This window comes from Glycine soja, chromosome 15, assembly GCF_004193775.1.
Source record: "Glycine soja cultivar W05 chromosome 15, ASM419377v2, whole genome shotgun sequence".
In the NCBI taxonomy this organism is placed as follows: Eukaryota; Viridiplantae; Streptophyta; class Magnoliopsida; order Fabales; family Fabaceae; genus Glycine; species Glycine soja.
Window position 1 is genome coordinate 44,265,539 of NC_041016.1, and position 20,234 is coordinate 44,285,772.

The 20,234-nt window shown below is 29.4% G+C and overlaps 1 protein-coding gene across 1 annotated transcript; it reads left to right on the top strand.

Moving 5' to 3' along the window:
- The first annotated feature begins 4,135 nt into the window (after positions 1-4,135).
- LOC114387916 (protein NRT1/ PTR FAMILY 5.4-like) lies at positions 4,136-12,846 on the top strand. Its single transcript, XM_028348182.1, has 5 exons — positions 4,136-4,497; positions 4,815-5,032; positions 7,289-7,531; positions 10,247-10,533; positions 11,720-12,846. The coding sequence occupies exons 1-5, from the start codon at positions 4,398-4,400 to the stop codon at positions 12,600-12,602; spliced, it is 1,731 nt and encodes a 576-aa protein (XP_028203983.1). The 5' UTR covers positions 4,136-4,397; the 3' UTR covers positions 12,603-12,846.
- Positions 12,847-20,234: the final 7,388 nt, after the last annotated feature.

The window sequence follows — 20,234 nt, forward strand, 5'->3', positions numbered from 1 at the left end:
GAGACAAGCAATAACCAAAGACAAAAAAAAATGAAATGAAAGATAAACCAATAGAGTTTTAACAAGACAAATTTCCAAGGATTATTCAACAATTAAAGCAATGAAAATCACAAAAAAGCAAGCTAGGACTCAAAGAGAAACCTAGAATGGCTCTAGAGTAGAGTAGAAAAACTTTTTTAAAAAGACTCAAGAAACCTCTAGTTTTGGCACTTGTTTTTACAATAATTTTCAATTGAAATTTCAGAACTAGGATTGGTATAAAATAGACACCAATTATAGAACAAATTTTGAGCCAAAACAACAAGCACACTTCCCTTTCACTTTTTTTTTCCTGGACACTGATTTTTCTGCCAACTTGTGTGATTTTTCTTATTTTTTCCTTTAATCCGAATCGCTTGGTTCTTTTTTTATAATTGTTTTCAAGATGTCTAGAAAATTCAGTAAAAATTTCAGCTCAAAACACGTAGTGACAAATTTCCAGTAATTTACACAATTTCGTATGTTCAAGCTGCCAACACCAACGATTTCAACCTAGAAATCAAGAGTAGTGTTTATGTTGCTTAAGGCTTGGATAGTTACAATTTGTGCTTGCTTATGCTCAATTATCTTGAATAACACAATTCAAGAGAGCTTAAGACTTATTTGATTCACAAATCCAACCACAACTTAGCACCACAACTCAACTTCATCATAGGCATCATGTAGGAAACTTTGAAAACAAAAAAAAAGTTCAACAAGACTACTTCTAGGAATTGATTTAGAACATGTTATGAACTAAATAACATGCATGAATTAGACTCAAAATTCAAAAGATAGGCTAAGAATGACAAGAATACATGAATAAATGTATCTAGAATTCAATCAACAAAATAAAAATTCAACACAAACTTAGAACATAATGTGACAATTACTATGACTAAACATGACTCTAAGACAACATGGATTAAGTGATTTACACTTAGATTTTTGTGTTTTTTTTCTAATCAATATTTTTGGAAGAAAATTTTGATCTAAGTTTCAGCACAAGAATATTATGAATGAAAAATAATAGAACCTAAAATCAACACAAAAACATGATTCAAGAGTAGATCTACAAAATTTGAACCATACAAATGCAAGAACAAGTGTAGATCTAAGATTTAATCGGTTTATTTTTTTTAATCTACTCTAAACAGCACCAAACCACAAGACAATGGAGGATATACATGGAGAATAAGATGAAGAACAAGGAATTAAAGAGAATTCACCGAACAAAAAGATAGAGGAAGCAAAAGAACATCACCTAGATGAAGATGCTCTTGATACCACATGATGTAAGCTCCATTGGAGCTTGTAGGCCTAGGATCTTCTTCATCAATGGATTCCTTTGCTTCTTGGAAGACGAATGGCAGTAGAATGGAGAAAGGAAGAGAGAGAGGAGACGTCACTTCAAGGAGAAGATGAGTCTAGAAGAAGCTCACCACCATAAGAGGCCATGGATAAGAGCTTGGAGGAAGAAGGAGATGAATGAAGGGAGAGGGAGAGAAGAGCACAAAATTTTGTGCTCTAAATGAACTCTGAAATCTGAAGTTTAATATTCAAATGATCGAAGTTAAAAAAATGCACACACATGACCTTTATTTATAGCCTAAGTGTCACACAAAATTGGAGGGAAATTTCAAATTTCACTTGAATTTGAAATTGAATTTGTGGAGCCAAACTTTGGAGCCAAAATTTCACTAATTGTGATTAGTGAATTTTAGTTATGGTTCAGCCCACTAATCCAAGATCAATTCCAAGATTCTCCACTAAGTGTGCTTAGGTGTCATGAGACATGTAAAGCATGAAGGACATGCACAAAGTGTGACTATATGATGTGGCAATGGGGTGTGGTAAGCAAATGCTCACCTCCCCCTCTAAAATTTAATTGGATTGGGCTTTTATCAATTCAATTAAATTTATTTCCAACCACACACATCAAATATTCACTTAGTGCATGTGAAATTACAAAACTACCCCTAATACAAAAACTAGTCTAGGTGCCCTAAAATACAAAGGCTGAAAAATCCTATATTTCTAGGGTACCTTACCTATATTATGGAGCCCTAAATAAAAGGACCAAAATTAATGAAACCTTAATCCAATATGTACAAAGATAAGTGGGTTCATACTTAGCACATGGGCCCGAAATCTACCCTAAGGCTCATGAGAACCCTAGGGCCTTCTCTTGCATCTTTGGTCCAATCTTCTTGGAGTCTTCTATCCAATGCCCTTGGGGGGTAGGATTGCATCATGGTAGTCGAAAAATTGGTTGATCTTAAATATCCAACCAAGGGGTTTAGTCCCATCAAATCGGGGGACATGTAGTTTCAAACTATGAGGGGTGGAGGTGGGCATAGGTGGAGTGGAATTGGACGCGGATGGAGATGGTGAGGAGGTCACAGGCTGGGCTAATTTCTGGATTAATTCGTCGAGTTTTAAGGTCATTGTGTGTACTGTTTCGGTCAAGGAAAGGTGATGGGAAGTGAGCTTGGCTATGGCATCTTCCAGCCTTTCAGAGGAAGCTTTGGATCTAGTGGATTCCACCATTGGAACAACGAGAGCACCAAAATTGATAGACTAATTCTGGTTTAGAGGACCAGATAGCTCCCAAGAAGAGAATAAGAAGAAGAAGTTGAAGGTAATTTTCATTGATCAAAGGTAAAGGGAGACAAGCTACGGAAAATGTTGATTCTGTTGCTGGAAGGAAGATTTTGATGCCTAATCAGCAACATCCCCTCTATCTCAGATGAAATCCTTCAGATACGCAGGTATGGTGCTAATCCTTCTGGGCCTGTTTCTCACTATTTGCACCCCTGGTCTGCTACCCTTTGTTTGCACCCCTGGTCTTCTACCCTTTGTTTGCACCCCTTATTGCTAACAAAATCACACTTTGACACTTATTTCTACTTCCAAAACCAACTAAAGAGAATTTGTATAATAAAAAAGTGTGTGGAGATAGAGGAAGAATTCAGTGAGGTTAGTAAAATTAAGAATAAATAATTTTGCTTTGAAATTAAGTACAATCTTAAGACAACTTAAATTTAATATCAGGATTGAAACTGATTAGGTGAGTGAGTGTGTGTAATCGGGTGAGGAAGAAAGAGGAAGAGTGATAAATCTTAGATGACCATCGTATTTATTTTAGTAGCGGAAGAAAATTTTGGTAAAACGTAAAAAGCTTAAGCTTTTTTTTTTCTCTCTCTAGGGAATGTTCTTGTAAGAGATAAGATTTTTTATTTCTTAGAATCATAAATTTGAAAATTTTAATAATGTTTGATATGCATTAAAAAAATATCATTTTTGGAAAATGATGTTTCTAGAGAGTTTTTTCATAATCAGTTTCTCAAAAAAAAAATTATGAAAGATGAGAGTTTAATTTTTTTACTGCAATTAAAAATATTATTAAATTATATGATATGATAAATAATTAAAATAATCCATAAAAATTTGCATAACTTTTTTATTTGTTAGAAATTTCTCTAAAAAATTTCAATAATCAATTAAACAAATTTTATTTAATCAATGAAACATAACATAATTTACAAAAATCATGATTTTCTAACATAAAAAAATCCTTTCTCTCACCAAACATACCATTAAAGATCAGATACATCAGAATTAAAATTGGCTTCTCTGTTATCCTTTTTCCAGTTGTCCTTGTGTTGTTCATGTAGTTGTGTTAATATTTAATTTTGTGATTCAATTTTAAAACTGTGTGATTTTTAAGGGACAACACAAGAACAATTGAAAAAGGGACAACAGAGAAGTCAGGTCCATCAGAATTAATCTTTATCCCGAGTTATTTAATTTCTTTTTTCCTTTTCGTTGTCTGTTTCTTATGTTTCTGAAGCTTAAAAAAAATCTCTAACCTAAAAACCTGAATCCAAAAAACTATTAATCTTTAACCTTGGCAAATTAACACTAGCACCGTATGCACCTCAAGGACACTTCACACCTACAGCTGGTATAAATTTTGCTAACCTCCGCATTAAAGAGCTCAGTATGATGACACTCTGGCATGAAGTGTGTGATGCTTCCATAGTTACATTTATATATCCCCAAAAAATAATAATAATAAACGGTGCATATAAAATAACCAATTTTTTCATTTAAGCTTATTTTGGTAAAAAAAAAGCCAAACTGCCAAACTAGAGTGATGCAGAGGTAGAAAAAAAGGTGCCAACCATTTCCAAATCTCCTACACCAAAGTTGAGTGCTTGTGTTCACTCACACCCACAACCCCAACAACAACAACAACAACACAAGAGTCTCAAAATTCAGCCTATATAAAGCCCAATTCCCCCCATGGAGCCTCCCCAAACTTGATTCCCCACAACATTCTCCAAAATCACCTCAAAAAATTTCAAGTGCTCGCCATGGCTGATGGCAGTAGTAGCAACACCAAGAGCAATTCCCTGATCCTCCATCACCCCACAAACTTGAAGGGTGGTTGGAATGCTGCCATCTTCATCATATGTGAGTCCAAATCAAAACCTCTCTCTCTTTCTCTCCATCACCCATTTCCCCTTTCTTAATTTTTTGATTCCCCACATGATTCGAGGCACTTTCAGACACTAAATATAAATATAAACATCTCTAATAATGAGAATTCAAACATTGATTTACCTAGTTTCAATAGATTAAGGGTGTACTTATATTACAATCCAAACACACATTAATCCCATAGACCTAAACCATGATTTTTTTTCTCTCTCTTTTGCATCATGACGAGTTTGATCTTGATTTGATCATGTATATGTGATGTGATGATTATGTTTTTGTTTTGTGGGCAGTTGTGGAATTTGCTGAGAGATTTGCTTACCAAGGGTTGGCAAGTAATCTCATCCAATACCTTACAAATGTTCTGAATGAACCAATCACACAAGCAGCCAAAGATGTGAACACATGGGTTGGTGCCTCCTCTCTCTTCCCTTTGCTTGGTGGCTTCATAGCTGATTCCTATCTGGGTCGCTTCAACACCATACTCTTGTCCTCAGTCATTTATTTCGTGGTAAGTAAAATTTAATTAATCTATTTTTTCACTGTTACAAGTTTAATTCGTTTGGGTAAAATATCGTCATGTCTCTTCTCTTCTTGATTCTTGCTAAATGGGTGGAATCTAATTTATGTGCTCACTGCTCTTCGGATGCAACAACTTTGTATTTTTCCAAGTTTTTCGTGTTACGTATATGGTCCCACATCGTGCAGGAACCATAATAAATATCCGATTTAATTATTTACTATATTTTTTATTTTAGCGGAATCTCATAACCGCGTTATTTTATTATCGCAGCAAGACAAATGCAAATAATTAAGCGGTTATATAAGACACGGATTAAGACATATAAAATGTTTTTTTGGTTGAAAAGTATAATTATTATTATCATTATAATTTTTATACTATTTTAGTGCTATATTATATATGTTTGTTTTAATTTTTAGTTTTTTTCAAAATATTTTTTATTTTAGAAAATTATAAAAGTATTAAGTTTTTTTATTTGTAAAAAAAATTATTAATTTTTCGTTTTAGTAATGTTTTTATGCATGAATATATCTCACTTTAATCTTTAAATGAATCTATAGTTACATTCTAATTCTTTTAATAAACATATTTTAGTCAAAGATTTATTTTGTTACTATTAAAATTTGTGTAAATAATACTACTTTTTTAAAGAAAAAAGTGTGCATTACCTTAAAAAAAGAATGATAAGATACAAAGGAGTATTTAATGATGCTTAATTAGTATTTTAATTTAAATAGATTTCTTAATAAAGATATTTTTAACAAAAAAAAATTGGAGTTGAACTTGGTGTAGTTAGTAATTTTCTAAAGAAATGTGCATTACCTTAAAAAACGAATAAGACAAAAGAGTTTATTGATACCTTAACTAGTAGTAGTATTTTAAAGATAATAAATAACATAATTTTTGGTCTCTTTCCATTCTACACCTGCACCGAGAAAAGAGAAAAGGTTGAAGACAAACCCAATCCTCAACAAAACTCTTTGATAAAGAAAGTACAATATGCTAGTTTTGAAATGGGGCCAGTATACAATTTTGGGTTATAACTTATAACCTTCAATATTCATTTGTATTAAAGAGATTTTTTAGTTCTAAAATAAGGAGTTTTATTATTTTTTAAACAAAATTAAAATATTTATTATTTAAAATATTATAGCACCTAATTTTTTTTGGTGAATAACTGCTATTTAATTTATTGATAGTCAATATACAAGGAATATTTTTTTAAAAGTAATGCCTTTCGTAAATATAATATTTATATAGGACTTTTTCTTATAATAAAAAGACGGTTAATGTAATAAATGCAAATATCGTAAATATCATAACATGACATCTTTTTTAGTATATTTGCATCATACATGGCTGTTTCTTTCGAACACAATCTTCATTGCATATTGAATAATTTAAAAGAAATACATATCAATTTATGTAAAAAAGAAAATTTAAGTATATATATAAAAAGTCAGGATATAAAACTACTAAAATTAATTAGGAGATACTTGATTCCTGATTTAAGTGATGTATATCTTTTCTTATCCCGTCTTACATCTACCGTACATCATGCTAAACACATGTGATTCATGTTATATTTTCAATATTTTGAATTGAAAATCAACGCATCAAATCAAACACTAAGAAAACTTTTTCTATCACAACCCCTAATCCCCAATAATTTTTTCTGTGATTTCAATCCTAATCAAACCAGTTACTTTTTTACTTTTATTTTATTTTAGTTAAGTTTATAAAATATTATAAATTAGTAACATTGTGTTTTGTCTATAAATTCATCTAAGAAACTTATAAATTAATTAAAAAAAAATAACTACTATCACTCATCATGAATTACATACTAATTAAAATTTGTTAGTTTATGCAATAATTACTTGGACAAGATATGAAAACTGATGAATTAAATAAATTACTATTAGATAGTAAACATATATAACTTGCAAAAAAACATTCTTCACGATTCAAATTTTTAACACTTAATTATTGAGAGGTTAATTGTTATATATGTGGGGTATTTCTTGTTGCGGGTACTTTCCACTTCCGCGGATCACTCAAATGCTTGAGCACATCTCTTATGATTCCAATATTCCGAACGAGATTTGCATATTTCCTGTGATTGTCCACATTATACAAGTCATCACCATGCATGCACTGTGAATTATTTAATAAATAGTTTTTGCCGTTGTTGATGGAAAAAGAATATCATATCCTCACATCACATGAACATATATGTTACAGGGCATGGTTTTCTTGACACTTTCAGTGTCGGCACTCAAACACAAATTCTTATTTTTCTTGGCACTTTATGTCCTGGCCATCGGCGACGGAGGTCACAAGCCCTGCGTCCAGACCTTCGCCGCCGATCAGTTCGACGAGGACACGCCTGAGGAGAAGGATGCCAAGAGCTCATTCTTCAACTGGTGGTACTTGGGGATTGTGGCTGGCTCAACTGCTTCTGTTTTTGTTGTCATATATCTTCAGGTAAATTCATGAAATTCTTAAGACTAAAGTTTTAGTTTGTGCAATAAATGAAATATGAAATCATTAAATATTGACCATTTTATTATAATTTTAGAGGCTAAAGGGAATGTTATTTGATCATGTTTGGATATTAAAATGATTACTTTATAGTAATTTTAGAGAATAAAATGACATTTTAATAATTTTAAAGACTAATTTAATGTATTGATATTTTTTAGTTTAGATATTTCATAATTCATGATAAAAAGCTAGCATCAATTTGATTGTCTAATATTAATGAATAGTAATTTTTCTAAGAGAAATTCTTAAGTACTCGTACGGTGACTACGGGCTAGGTATGATCTATTAAAAACTCAAAAGGTAAGTAAAATTAATGATAAAAGAGATAATAAAGTCAGTACGTAATCAAGTTTTTTTTCATTATTATCTTAAGCTTTCATTTACTAATAATTTTTTCCATTTTATATCTTATGACGTTAATTTGATTCCAATACACGGTATTTTTTGAAATATTTTGATTGAAAAGAATCATTTGAGAATCAAATTGTTGTTATAAAGTCTTTTGAAAATCTGTCGAGTGACAAAAGTTGGATTTCCTCAATTGTTAATTTGTTTGTTTATGACCAACTTCTTTACCTGTATTAGATAATATCCACGTTTAGCACATCTCTTCTATGTTTCATTTTTTAAAGCGTCATTAGTCAACTTGTATGTGATGGCTTTGCATTCCATCTCTTTCCCAAACAATTGTAATTAATACTTTTGCATCCTTTAGATTTAACAACACAAAACAATAACTAATTAATTTAGAATAAAGTTGTTTTCTTAGCACTTTAAGCTCTCTTGTTTTTTTATAATGAAATTATTTTTCTATTTGTTCATCTATTTTTTGAAGTCTATGATTGAATCTCTAGATTTGCTTCTGGGGAGAAAACCATGATTGAATATTAAAAGTATTATAAAATATTTTTTTATTAGTCAGTATCCAATACCCATTGTCATCTTATGAAGTGAAATAAGAAAGTAATTAATTAATCAAAAGATCGTCACCGATATATAATATAAAATATGATATCTGAGTTGACATAAGGTAGGTGAGATTTGTAAAATAAGAGAAACAATATAAAATTTATTTGTTTCTTTTTGTGTGTGTAACGCCAAAACAAATAGAATAGTACTATAGTGGATAAACATACAAGGAAAATTTATGGATCACACACATTTCTTTATTAGAATATCAAGTTTCAATAACATGGGAACATATTCCACATAGAAGTCTTTTCCATTTATATGCATCACCCTTGGACAAGTTAAGTGAAACAGATTGTTCATTGTAAAAAGGTGAGAAGAGTGGACGCTGTAGTGTCTTGTACATTTTACAAAGAATGTTAGGCTATATATGGACAAAAATTGAGTTTACACTACTGTTAACAATTTCTTGGAAAGTCATGGTTATCTATAACCATATATAATAGCAATAGCACTTTTTTAGTCTTTATTTTTTACACGCATGTATCCCTCAACTACAAATATAATTGATCCCACTCTTTTCATGTCATAACCGAAGTTTTATCCTTTAATTACGTATTCCCATTTTTTTTTATTGAACTTCTTCTCTTTCTCTCTTTTATTTTGTTATATTTTTTCCTTTTAAAAAAATGTTTCCCTAATGATTATTAATCTTTTCAATTATTTGACAAAACATGATTAAAATGTTATAAATATTTTATAAGAATTTAATTAAAATATAATGATAGTATAAATATGTTTTATATTATCATCTAATAATTTGTTAATTTATAGTATAATATATCAACATGTGATTGACCATATAAAATATTTTACCCCAACCTCGTTTTATAATAATTTGTGGACAAAATGTAAATACTGAAAATATCACATAACACCAAAACTCTAAGTTTATAATTTTTTTAAAGGCTAAAAATGAAATATATTAATAATCTTGGCTTCAGTACAAGATGTACTCAAAACTAAGCTAGCTAAAAGCAAAAAATAAGTCATCTCTGAAAGTACAAGTGTCACGAGCAAAGTATGTAGGTAGTGAAACAATCATACTTGCTAGACACCAAAGCATAAAACAACTCCATCGCTTGGAACTGATAAAGTGAATAAAAAATGAGGTGAATTCCAAGCTTGAGAACATAGGTTTAAAACATCAGCACGATAAGCATATATAGAAACTTGGTGCAGCTTTTTGCATACAAACAAATACTTCTACTGATTTTCTATGTTTATCATAACCCCACATATATATCATATATAATAATAACTAACCCCATAACTCTGTTTATCATAATCACACACACATGATGTCATGAGTAAGAATAACCCATAATATATGTATGACTTTGATATACAATTATTGACTCCTATTACCTGATCATGTTTTGATGAATAACCACGTACATATGAATATGATGTCATATAGGTAAGAATATATTTAACCCATATATAATTTGTTAGTTTCCTTAAAAATATCAGTAGCTAAGATTTAGATCTGTGACTTTTTTTTTCCTTTCTTTATTTTTTTTAATTACTTAGTCAAATTTATATCTCCGACCCATATATGACTGACTTTGATAATTATTTATTGAGTCCTTATCTGATCATGTTATGGCAAAGAGCCAATAAGGCAATGAAATAATTGTAATTTGATGAAGTTGATGTGGATTTGAATGAAATTGAACAAAATAGGACAATGTTGGGTGGGGAGTGGGGCTAGGAGTGCTGGCAGGGGTGTTGGCTTTGGCATTGGCACTCTTCTTGTTGGGAATCAAAAGGTACAGAAAGGAAGGCCCTGCAGGGAGCCCATTCACCAGGCTGGCCCAAGTCTTTGTCGCCGCATCGCGCAAGTGGCGCGTGCAGGCCACGCACGGTCACCACAATTATTGCTATGACGAGGATGAGGAGCATCATGAGCCCCATAATCATCTCCATATTCAACCCAAAATCCACACTCTCCTCCATACTCATCAATATAGGTGGGTGTCACACTCTTTCTAACTAACTACTAGAACCCTCCATGTTTTTCTTTCCATCATGAAGTTATTATTAACAAAAAAAGAAGAAGCTATACTTTACGATGTCATAGCCATTTCAAAACAATAAATGAATAACTAATTTTTGTAGGTGCATGAAATACTTTCATCATGTGGTTTATGATTAAGTTGAAGTGGAGGGAATGGTATGATGTTGAAATTGTGGTGGGAAGAGTAAAGTTTGTTGAATAGTTTTGATTAAATTTTTTATGCTTATATTTATAATATGCTTTTTAGTTAGTTTGATGATAAAGACATTGAGCAAATAAGTTAAATTTGAGTTTTTTTGTTAGGGAAGGAGAATAAATATAATGAACATATATATAATCAAAGTCAACTATCTTCTTAAAAGGAATAAGGAGGTTTTCCAAAAATTTCTGCTCTTCTGAACTGAAAAGGTGTGCTTTAGAAGATAACGCACATGTAATTATTGATTAAAAAAATAGCGATTAAAATTATAATAAATATTAAATGCATATATATAGTAAATTTGAAGTTAGTTGCAATCATGGTCATTAGTATACTTTATTAATTATCCGAAATACACTATTCTCACTTTAGAAAAGTGGAATCCTTTCTCATACTCACATGGTAAATGTTATTATATGCATGTAAGCATTTTTAATATCTCGTGTTAATAAGGAGGTCTCTCTTCCTCTTTTTCTTTGCATCCTTAACACAAGAACAACTTCTATGAACAACAGAGTATTTATACACAAACTAATCAAATGCATAGATCGAATAATATTAAAATAACCATAACATAGGTTTCAACATAAGGCTTTAACATAGACTTTACCACCACCTAAAAATAATAGACTTTCATCATTATTTAATACATTCTAAGTATCTAATTAGTTGTAGCACTCATACAAGAATTATTCCCACAACACTTAATTACTAATAATCCATTTGGAGAATTTTTCTAGATAGCTTTTACAATGGAGTCAACTCTGAAACATCAAAACTCATGGGGGCCACACTAGGGTTGGGTCTATGGTTTTGAGTTGATACCAACAACAATTCATTGTGGAACTACTAGACTCTCTTTTTTCCTGCCTTTTTGTTGCTTCAAAGTTGACACTTTCTATTACCACATCATTGCTAAAACGAAATTTAATTGCAACAGATTTTTGGACAAGGCAGCGATCATAGATGAAATTGATGCCAAGACGAAGACAAGAGACCCTTGGAGGCTATGTTCAGTGACACAAGTTGAGGAAGTGAAGCTTGTCCTTCGTTTGATTCCAATATGGCTAAGTTGCTTAATGTTCACTGTTGTACAAGCTCAAGTGCACACATTTTTCATCAAGCAAGGTGCCACAATGGTACGTACCATAGGACCACATTTCCAAGTCCCACCAGCATCGCTCCAAGGCCTAGTTGGAGTCACAATACTCTTTGCTGTGCCATTCTATGACCGTGTCTTTGTGCCACTAGCAAGGAAAATCACAGGGAAACCCACTGGGATAACAGTGCTACAAAGAATTGGGGTAGGACTTTTCTTGTCAATCCTTAACATGGTTGTGTCAGCACTTGTGGAGGCCAAAAGGGTTGGTGTTGCAAAAGAGAGTGGCCTAATTGATGACCCAAAAGCAGTGTTACCAATCAGCATTTGGTGGCTGCTTCCTCAGTACATGATCACTGGGATCTCTGATGCATTCACAATTGTGGGGCTACAAGAGTTGTTTTATGACCAAATGCCTGAGGCACTTAGGAGTTTGGGGGCTGCAGCATACATTAGCATTGTGGGGGTTGGGAGCTTTGTTGGCAACATTGTTATAGTTGTTGTGGAGGGTGTGACATCAAGGGCTGGTGAGAAGTGGCTAGGAAACAACCTCAATAGGGCACACCTTGATTACTTCTATTGGGTCTTGGCAGGGTTGAGTGCTGTTAATTTGTGTGTTTATGTGTGGCTTGCCATTGTTTATGTGTACAAAAAAGTTGATGAGGGTCATCAAACTAGTGACCAACAGGGTTCTAGCCACAAGAAATACAAACCTGGAGTGTGAGGGGAAAAAAAGTTACTGTTTGGCTTCTGATATATGCAGCGAATGCCAAACATACCAAGTCCAAGATGAGAGTTAAGTATAGATTAACATTGTAATTCCAATAAATAGTAATCTTAGTTGCATCTTAGAGAGAGAGGCTAATAGTTTAAAACTAGTTATATTTAGTTAAAACTATAAATATTTGAAGGCTTTCTTAAGCATTGTATAAAATCATTAGAGTTAATATATAATTTAATTCTGAAAATGACCATTTGTGATTGTTTAAGTTGACAACTTGAAAGGACTAATTTGTTAACAAATGGCATTTTGGGAAACCAATATTCATAGACTTACATTCTCAAGAACTGAGAAAATACAAATTGCTACTTTTGAAAAACCAAATTACACAACAATAATTTTAAAATGAAGTATATTGCAAAATTGGACTACATTAACATTAGTATTAGATATAATATTGTTATTCTTCAAGAGCTACGCCAATGAGTGTTTGAAAACAAGTCATTAAGATATGTTAACAATATTAATACTGGATATAATATTCTTCTTTTAAAAGTTATATTTATCAGTGTATTATTTAGACAAAATTATATTTTTGGTCCACTTAATTGTTTTTAATTTTAATTTTAGTCTCTCTTTAAATTTATTCACCAATTTAGTTCCTCAATTATGTTAAATGTGATTCCTAAGCTCATATTTAAATATTAATTATCATAAAAAAACGTTGATTGATTGAATATGAAAAGATACGTTCAAGAATTAATTCTAATATTTGTGTGTTCTCCTCCAATCAAAAATACTGCATGTTTATTAGTAACTTTAGACAACAAGAAATAGACAATAAATGGATTTGAAAAAGTTGAAATTAGATTATCAAAAAGTACATTAAAGCAACTCGATGCAACATATACTAAATGTGTGTGTTGTTCTCGTTTAAATTTGTGTTAAAATTGGACTACTTTAATCTCAATACTGATATTACATTCTTCTTCTGACAATTTTATTTTTTTTCAGAACTTAAATAAATGACTTGATCTAAGAAGACAATAAATAGACAATCAATATGTTTGGTATTAAATCACAATAAGGTGAAAACAATAAATGCGAGCACCCACTACCTAAATAACATACCTAATCTTAATATTTATTTCAAGAAGTAACATTAAAATAACATATTTGAGTTAGAGCTATAGTTATTAAAATTGGATAAGGCTCGATGAGTTGGGAAAGTTCCACCGGGACCCAATGTCTAGGGCGGTTGGTTAAGATGTAGGAACAAAAATATAAACAATTTGGTCGGGTTTGTTGAAATAATGACTCCAATTGAGTTTTCAGTTCCTATAACAAATTATTAACCGTTAATTATTGAATGATATATATAATATGTTTCTATAATATTTTTTATCTTGATAATAATATATAACTAATTATTATCATATTGATTATGATATAATATAATATTTATGTGTTTTATATTTTTATTAGAATTTTTATGGTTATTGGGAGACTTTTGTATTTAGTATTGGAAAACAATTTTTTTTAATGATAATACATATAAAATAATTATAGTAATAAATGATTATATAATATTTATAATTTGATCATGATAATAAATTTAATTTCTGAAGATAAAAATATGAATTGATTATATTTTATTAGATATATTATATTTTAATTTTTTAATGTGTATATCAAATCAATATAAATGATCCATCAATTAAATCTTTGACTCACTGATTTAATCCGTCCATGATGGGATCCATTTTCAGAATATAAAGGATATCTCAACCAAACTTGTTAGAGTAAGTAAAGGTATAGGCAACCAACCCAAGTTTAATTTTAAATTTTTATTATGAAACATGAGTATGAGAAGCTTTTGTATCTGCAAACTCACAATTTAAATAGTGTCGCGATAAAGAAGCATTTCACATAATGGCCTTTTTCAACCCTTTCTCACTAACTGTTGTTACTAATTATTGCATAGTGTCATATTAAACTTCACAAATTAACCTATATGTGACATTAGATAAAGCAAAAACCTAAAAGTTTTTGCGAAAACTGTCAATTATTACCCGCTCATGGTCTATGTTATTTTTTTTTTCTTTTACAGAATCTCTGTTAAAAGTTAAAACTATATTTTTCTCCTATTTTTTAATTTATATTGCAACCAATCACACAACTCTTTTCGCCATATATTCCGAACGAAACTTTTATCGTCAAAAGCTCTTTTATTTCACGAATTCAGATATTTTATGACAAACTAATTTCTTTTAATTCAATTTATAATCATACAAAAAAAAAACTCTAAAAAATATAAAGGAATCAAATCTGACATAGCTAAATTTAAAGCGTCCCTAGTAGGAGCATCTTTAACGGATACTTTAACGGGCAAAGCAAGTGATAATTGAGCAAAGAGACACGCCAACTTGGTTCCTACAGCTTTTTATGATTTTATCTATGTGCAGCTAAAAGCATAAAAAAGGGTGTGATATATATCACAATGGTTCTTAAAATTATAAACATTAATTAATTTCATTTCATTTCTGAAATTATCAAATGGCGATTATTTAAAAAGAGACTTTCATTGATTAATAACTTCATAAACTAAAATGGCTGTCACTTAATAATTTAAGAAATTAAAATAATATTTTTATAATCTTAAAATTAATTAATTTAGTTTCTGAACTAGTTGCAGATGTTTTATATTATTAAAAACTTCATAAACTTATCAACAAATCATTACTTCAACTAAAACTAGACTCAAATCCTTTAATTAAAAGAGAAAAAAAATTATACATTAATAATATAATTTTCTTTTACCAATTATCAATTAAAACACATTATGTAGGGTAAGTTTAAGTTCATTAATTCTTAAAATAATTTAAAAAAATATTTATAATAAATGAAAATATAAGATTGTTTTACATTATTCGTATGAGCATTAAGCTATAACTAAAATTCATTCTCAACTTTTTTTGATTTAAATAAATAATCGACAAAATCACGAAATGGTTCATATTAATAACATAGTTACCGAAAATACAAAAGATAATACATCATTATTCTTATTTTCTTCCTTCTTTATTTTATTTCCTTTCAACCATATATTATTCAGACCATACCTTCTCTCGCAGAATTTTGAAGAATTTCTTACCGTAGACCCTGGTTCTTCCTTCCTTTGGGCATGATAAAGGTTAGTGACGAACGGTTGAAGTAATTGGAAAGACACTCAAAGTCAAACAAAGGCTTAAATCAATGGTGACAGACTGACAGTGGCTGCCACAATTGTAAATGCCTCAAGGAACTTTGGAGCCATATTTATTCCAAGAAAGATTTGTTGGGAAAAATGTAAATATCACGTTATCTAAAAATAAAGTCAAAGCCAAATTAAGATATATAAATGAGGAGTAATTTATATCCTTCTAACTAATTTTTAGGGTTAAGTTAGATGTAAATCCACATTCGTAAGATTCTAAGAAGATTAATTAAACTCTCTACAATGGCTGCATATATAAAAAAATAAAAAATACACTCTATAATGACTTGCTCAGCTTGGTCCAATAATTTCTGAAATTAAAAAAAAAATGGCTTGCTATATTTAAAGTAATCAAATGACTACTATTATTTTAGAAATCTTAACCGTTATTTAGTAACTTCATTAATTAAATAATAATAATCCCTTAGAATGTATTTGAATGAAAATAATATTAAACAGAAATTTTGTACTTTTTAGTGGAATGTATATCTTTTAAATTTTATTTTAATTCAAAAAATTTGATTTTGTTTTCATTTCTAAATCAAACAACCATTAATATTTTAACTGAAAAATAGAAATATTTTGTACAATCTTTCAAAACTTCATCAGATATTCTAACAAGAAAATAGATTATGGGCTGATAACATTAATAAATTTTATATTTTCATTTATCTACATAGTTCTTTATATAAAGTGATGGATCAAGAAATTTTAAGTTGTGGAAACAATATCATGCATACAAATTTTCGGGAACAATAATTATATTATAAATTATTTTTTTAATTGCATTTCAAATTATAAGAACAATTATTTTTTTCAACTATGCATATATTTTATACTAAGAAAAAAAAATTATAATATTGTAAGAGATTGTTCTTTTCTATTACACCGGTTGACTTTTATCATAATTAATTTAAAAATTATATAAAAAATAAATTATAATTAAACGATGATATAAAATAATTTTATAATATTATAAAAGATTGTTCCTTTCTAATTTCTATTATACCCAAATCCGTTGACATATTTTTTCTCTGACAAGAAGCTAGGGCAAAAGTAAGGGGCAGTAGTACCCTCAATATAATGACTCCCACGTGGGTAATCTCACGTGCGGCGAACCATATTGGCACGTGCAGCTTCCTCCACAGAAGAAACAAACCACTCCATGCATCATGCACATGCACTCCTATAAAGGTGTCCCAATGTCTCTGAGTTTCTCTTGTCAACAGGATTCCCACCCCTATTTTAATTAATTTTTCATATTGCACAATATTTTATTTGCTATATTATTTTATTTATTTTTTGGCTTTCATAAAGTGGCACAGCTTTCTCCACCTTTCAGAAGCACATGGACAAAAGTGTCACCATCTATGTTGGTCACATGTCACTACACTAATCTTTGCACGGAGAATAATTTTTTAATCTTTTTCATAGTACAATGCATCCTCCTAAATCCTACTTATTACATAGGAAAAAAAGTATTAGATTATTGTTTATCTTATCAAAACATTAAACTTTATCTAGTGTATAATTTAATATTTCTCTAATGTTTTAGTGTTTGTAGTACATATGAAGTCAACTACCAATTCGGGATATCTAAGTCGGAAGTTAAGATTAATTCTTTATTGAAATTTATTTAATATATTGACATTTTTTCAAGATGTTTCTCTATACACACCTCATGGAATTGAATCCTTCAACATATATTCGGGAACAAAATATATCTTAGGAAAAACGTAATAAATTATTGTCAAGACATTAAACTATATCTAATTTATGTGTAGAATTATTTATTTAATATGAAAATTTGTATTTCATTTCCTTCCTGTGTAATTTTCTTATAGTTAGTGACGACGATCAGGGGTGAATCCATACTAAGAAGGTAGCAGGAACCAACAATTAAATACAATATAATAAATTTTATACCAAATTTTTATAATTATATATTTCAAAGCATATATTAAAATAATAAGATAAACTAAACATTTTAAAAAAATATGCATATCAAATATCAATTCCACATGCCATTAAGAACTTTCATAAATGTTATAATAAGAAATAATATTTACGTTAATCATATAATTTTAGGAAAAGGTTCTATTAATTTTGTTCAGAAAATTTATTAAATCAACTTAAATTATGTTATAAGATGGTCTTTTATGAGAATAATAATCAATATCTATAAGAAAATTTTTCTTATAAACCGTTGAATAATAATAAGAAAAGAAGAATGCTGCATGTGACAATAGTCATTCTGTGTTAGTAAATTTTGGCAAACCTACTGTACATCCAATATCTGATTTGCTTCTCCAAAAATTACATTAACCTTATCTAAACATGTGAACTAAAAAATATACAAAGAATAGTGTTAAATAAAAAAAGAATAATTTTTTTATTTGTGTCTCAGAACTCAAACTGTCAAATTCTTATATAATATTTATCAACATGTCCAATTGGTAAAAGTTAATAAATAATCTTTAATTTTCAAAATAAATTATCAAGGGAATGCTAATAAAATTGTTTGATATATTATTTCAAATAAAAATAATGAATTATAAAAATTAAAAAATATTAAAAGTGGAAAATTGTACTCAAATATTTTATCTAAAAAAAGAATATAATTATCTTCACAATGAAGATCATAAAAAGATATTGACTTAAATATATTTTTTATACTTATAATATATTTCTTTCTCAATTTGCTTTCCAAAAAATATTTTTTTATTTTTTTATCTGACAATTTTAAACTTTTATTTTTTATACCTACCATTAATTTAAGTCTATTAAATAATGACATTACACTTAGTTTATCATATCTTCATTTTTAACTTACTAGTCTAATGTTAGATACAAAAACAAAAGTTTGGAAATGTCATATATATATATATATATATATATATATATATATATATATATATATATATATATATATATATATATATATATATATAATATTATCTTCACAATAAAAATTATAAAATCGAATCAAACAATAATTTTTTAAATATAAGAGATAAAGACATTTAAATATTATATTCATTCCAAAATAAAATAATTGTTCTAATTTTAAAATAATATATACAATAAAAAAAATTAGAAAAAGTTAATGAGGAGGGAAGAGCAAGTCCCCCGGGACCAACGTAGGCTTGCCCCTAACTACAATCATGCAACATGAACAAGATCAATTTGTAATCCACGGGATTAGAGAGGATACCTATGATTTCTGATCCAAGCAAAAAATCATATCTAATATTATTGTATGATTCAATATTAGTAATCTATAAGAAGTTCAAAGTGTTTAATTTTTTCATGTATCTTTCGACCAAAATTTAAAAATTAGTCTCTTGAAGTATAAAGCTTCACCTAAGGGAATAATCTTTTTTAATATTTTCATACATACAAATTTGGAATCGAATTCAATAACTACATGGGAACTAAAATTATTTATCAATCATATCACACTTAGATTAAATTTGTTGAATTTAGAACTATATAGAATAATAAAAAATTATATGAAATGAAACAATAAAAAGCATAGAGAATAATCAGATGAGTCCAATCCAACTTCTTCAGGTGCTAGGATTAAGTGTGAACTTTTACATATTCAGTTGAGTTTGACAATGTAAGTCGATTTTTACTTAACATATGGTGACCACTTCCCCTTGCAGCTAGCCTAAGTAATCAATCTCATGAAATGTGAACACTTGTTGGAGATATTCGATGTTGCCTCCGAACAAGGTCCGAGATATTCTCGCAAGGTGGTCTTCTTTTTCAGGCAGAGCAGAGATTGGTGGCGAGCAGTTACTGAAGATTTCAGCGGAATGACCGTAAGATGTCATAAACGCATAGTGACACATTTATAAGGACATTCTGTGGTGGACTGAAGTAGGATCCGAAAATGAATTGCATCCAAATAGTGAACTCATTTAACTTGTGTAAAAACTCAAAAATGGGTTCAACTCATGATTAATCAACCACACTAACGAGTAAAGAGACTGGTTGGATTGATGCATTTGATTTTTTTTTTCGTTAAATGCTTTTATGCATTATTTGGTTAAATATAACTTTTTTGTTATTATGAATTTTTTTTATTTTGCACTACGTTTATTTAATTCGTGATAATAACTTGTAGAGAGCATTTGTGTCAAGGTTTAGTACCTTAATATTCTTGTGATTGTAACATTATGCTTTGGCTTAAATGATCTATATTTTATTTATTTATTTGACAAATTAACTTATAAGTTTTTATTTTTTTATTTTTAAAATTTTTAGTAAGTCAATCTAACCCAACCCAAAAATCGATTAAGGTTGGATTAAGGTTGGATTATTTAATTGATTCAATTCAAAATGAATTTAACTCAAAATGGATTCAACTCAAT

Excerpts from the sequence above, each read along its gene's own strand:
- LOC114387916 (XM_028348182.1), top strand. The coding sequence starts at position 4,398 with ATGGCTGATGGCAGTAGTAGCAACACCAAGAGCAATTCCCTGATCCTC. Across the intron at positions 4,498-4,814 it reads TGCTGCCATCTTCATCATAT|TTGTGGAATTTGCTGAGAGA; the intron begins GTGAGTCCAAAT and ends TTTTGTGGGCAG. Across the intron at positions 10,534-11,719 it reads CTCCATACTCATCAATATAG|ATTTTTGGACAAGGCAGCGA; the intron begins GTGGGTGTCACA and ends TAATTGCAACAG.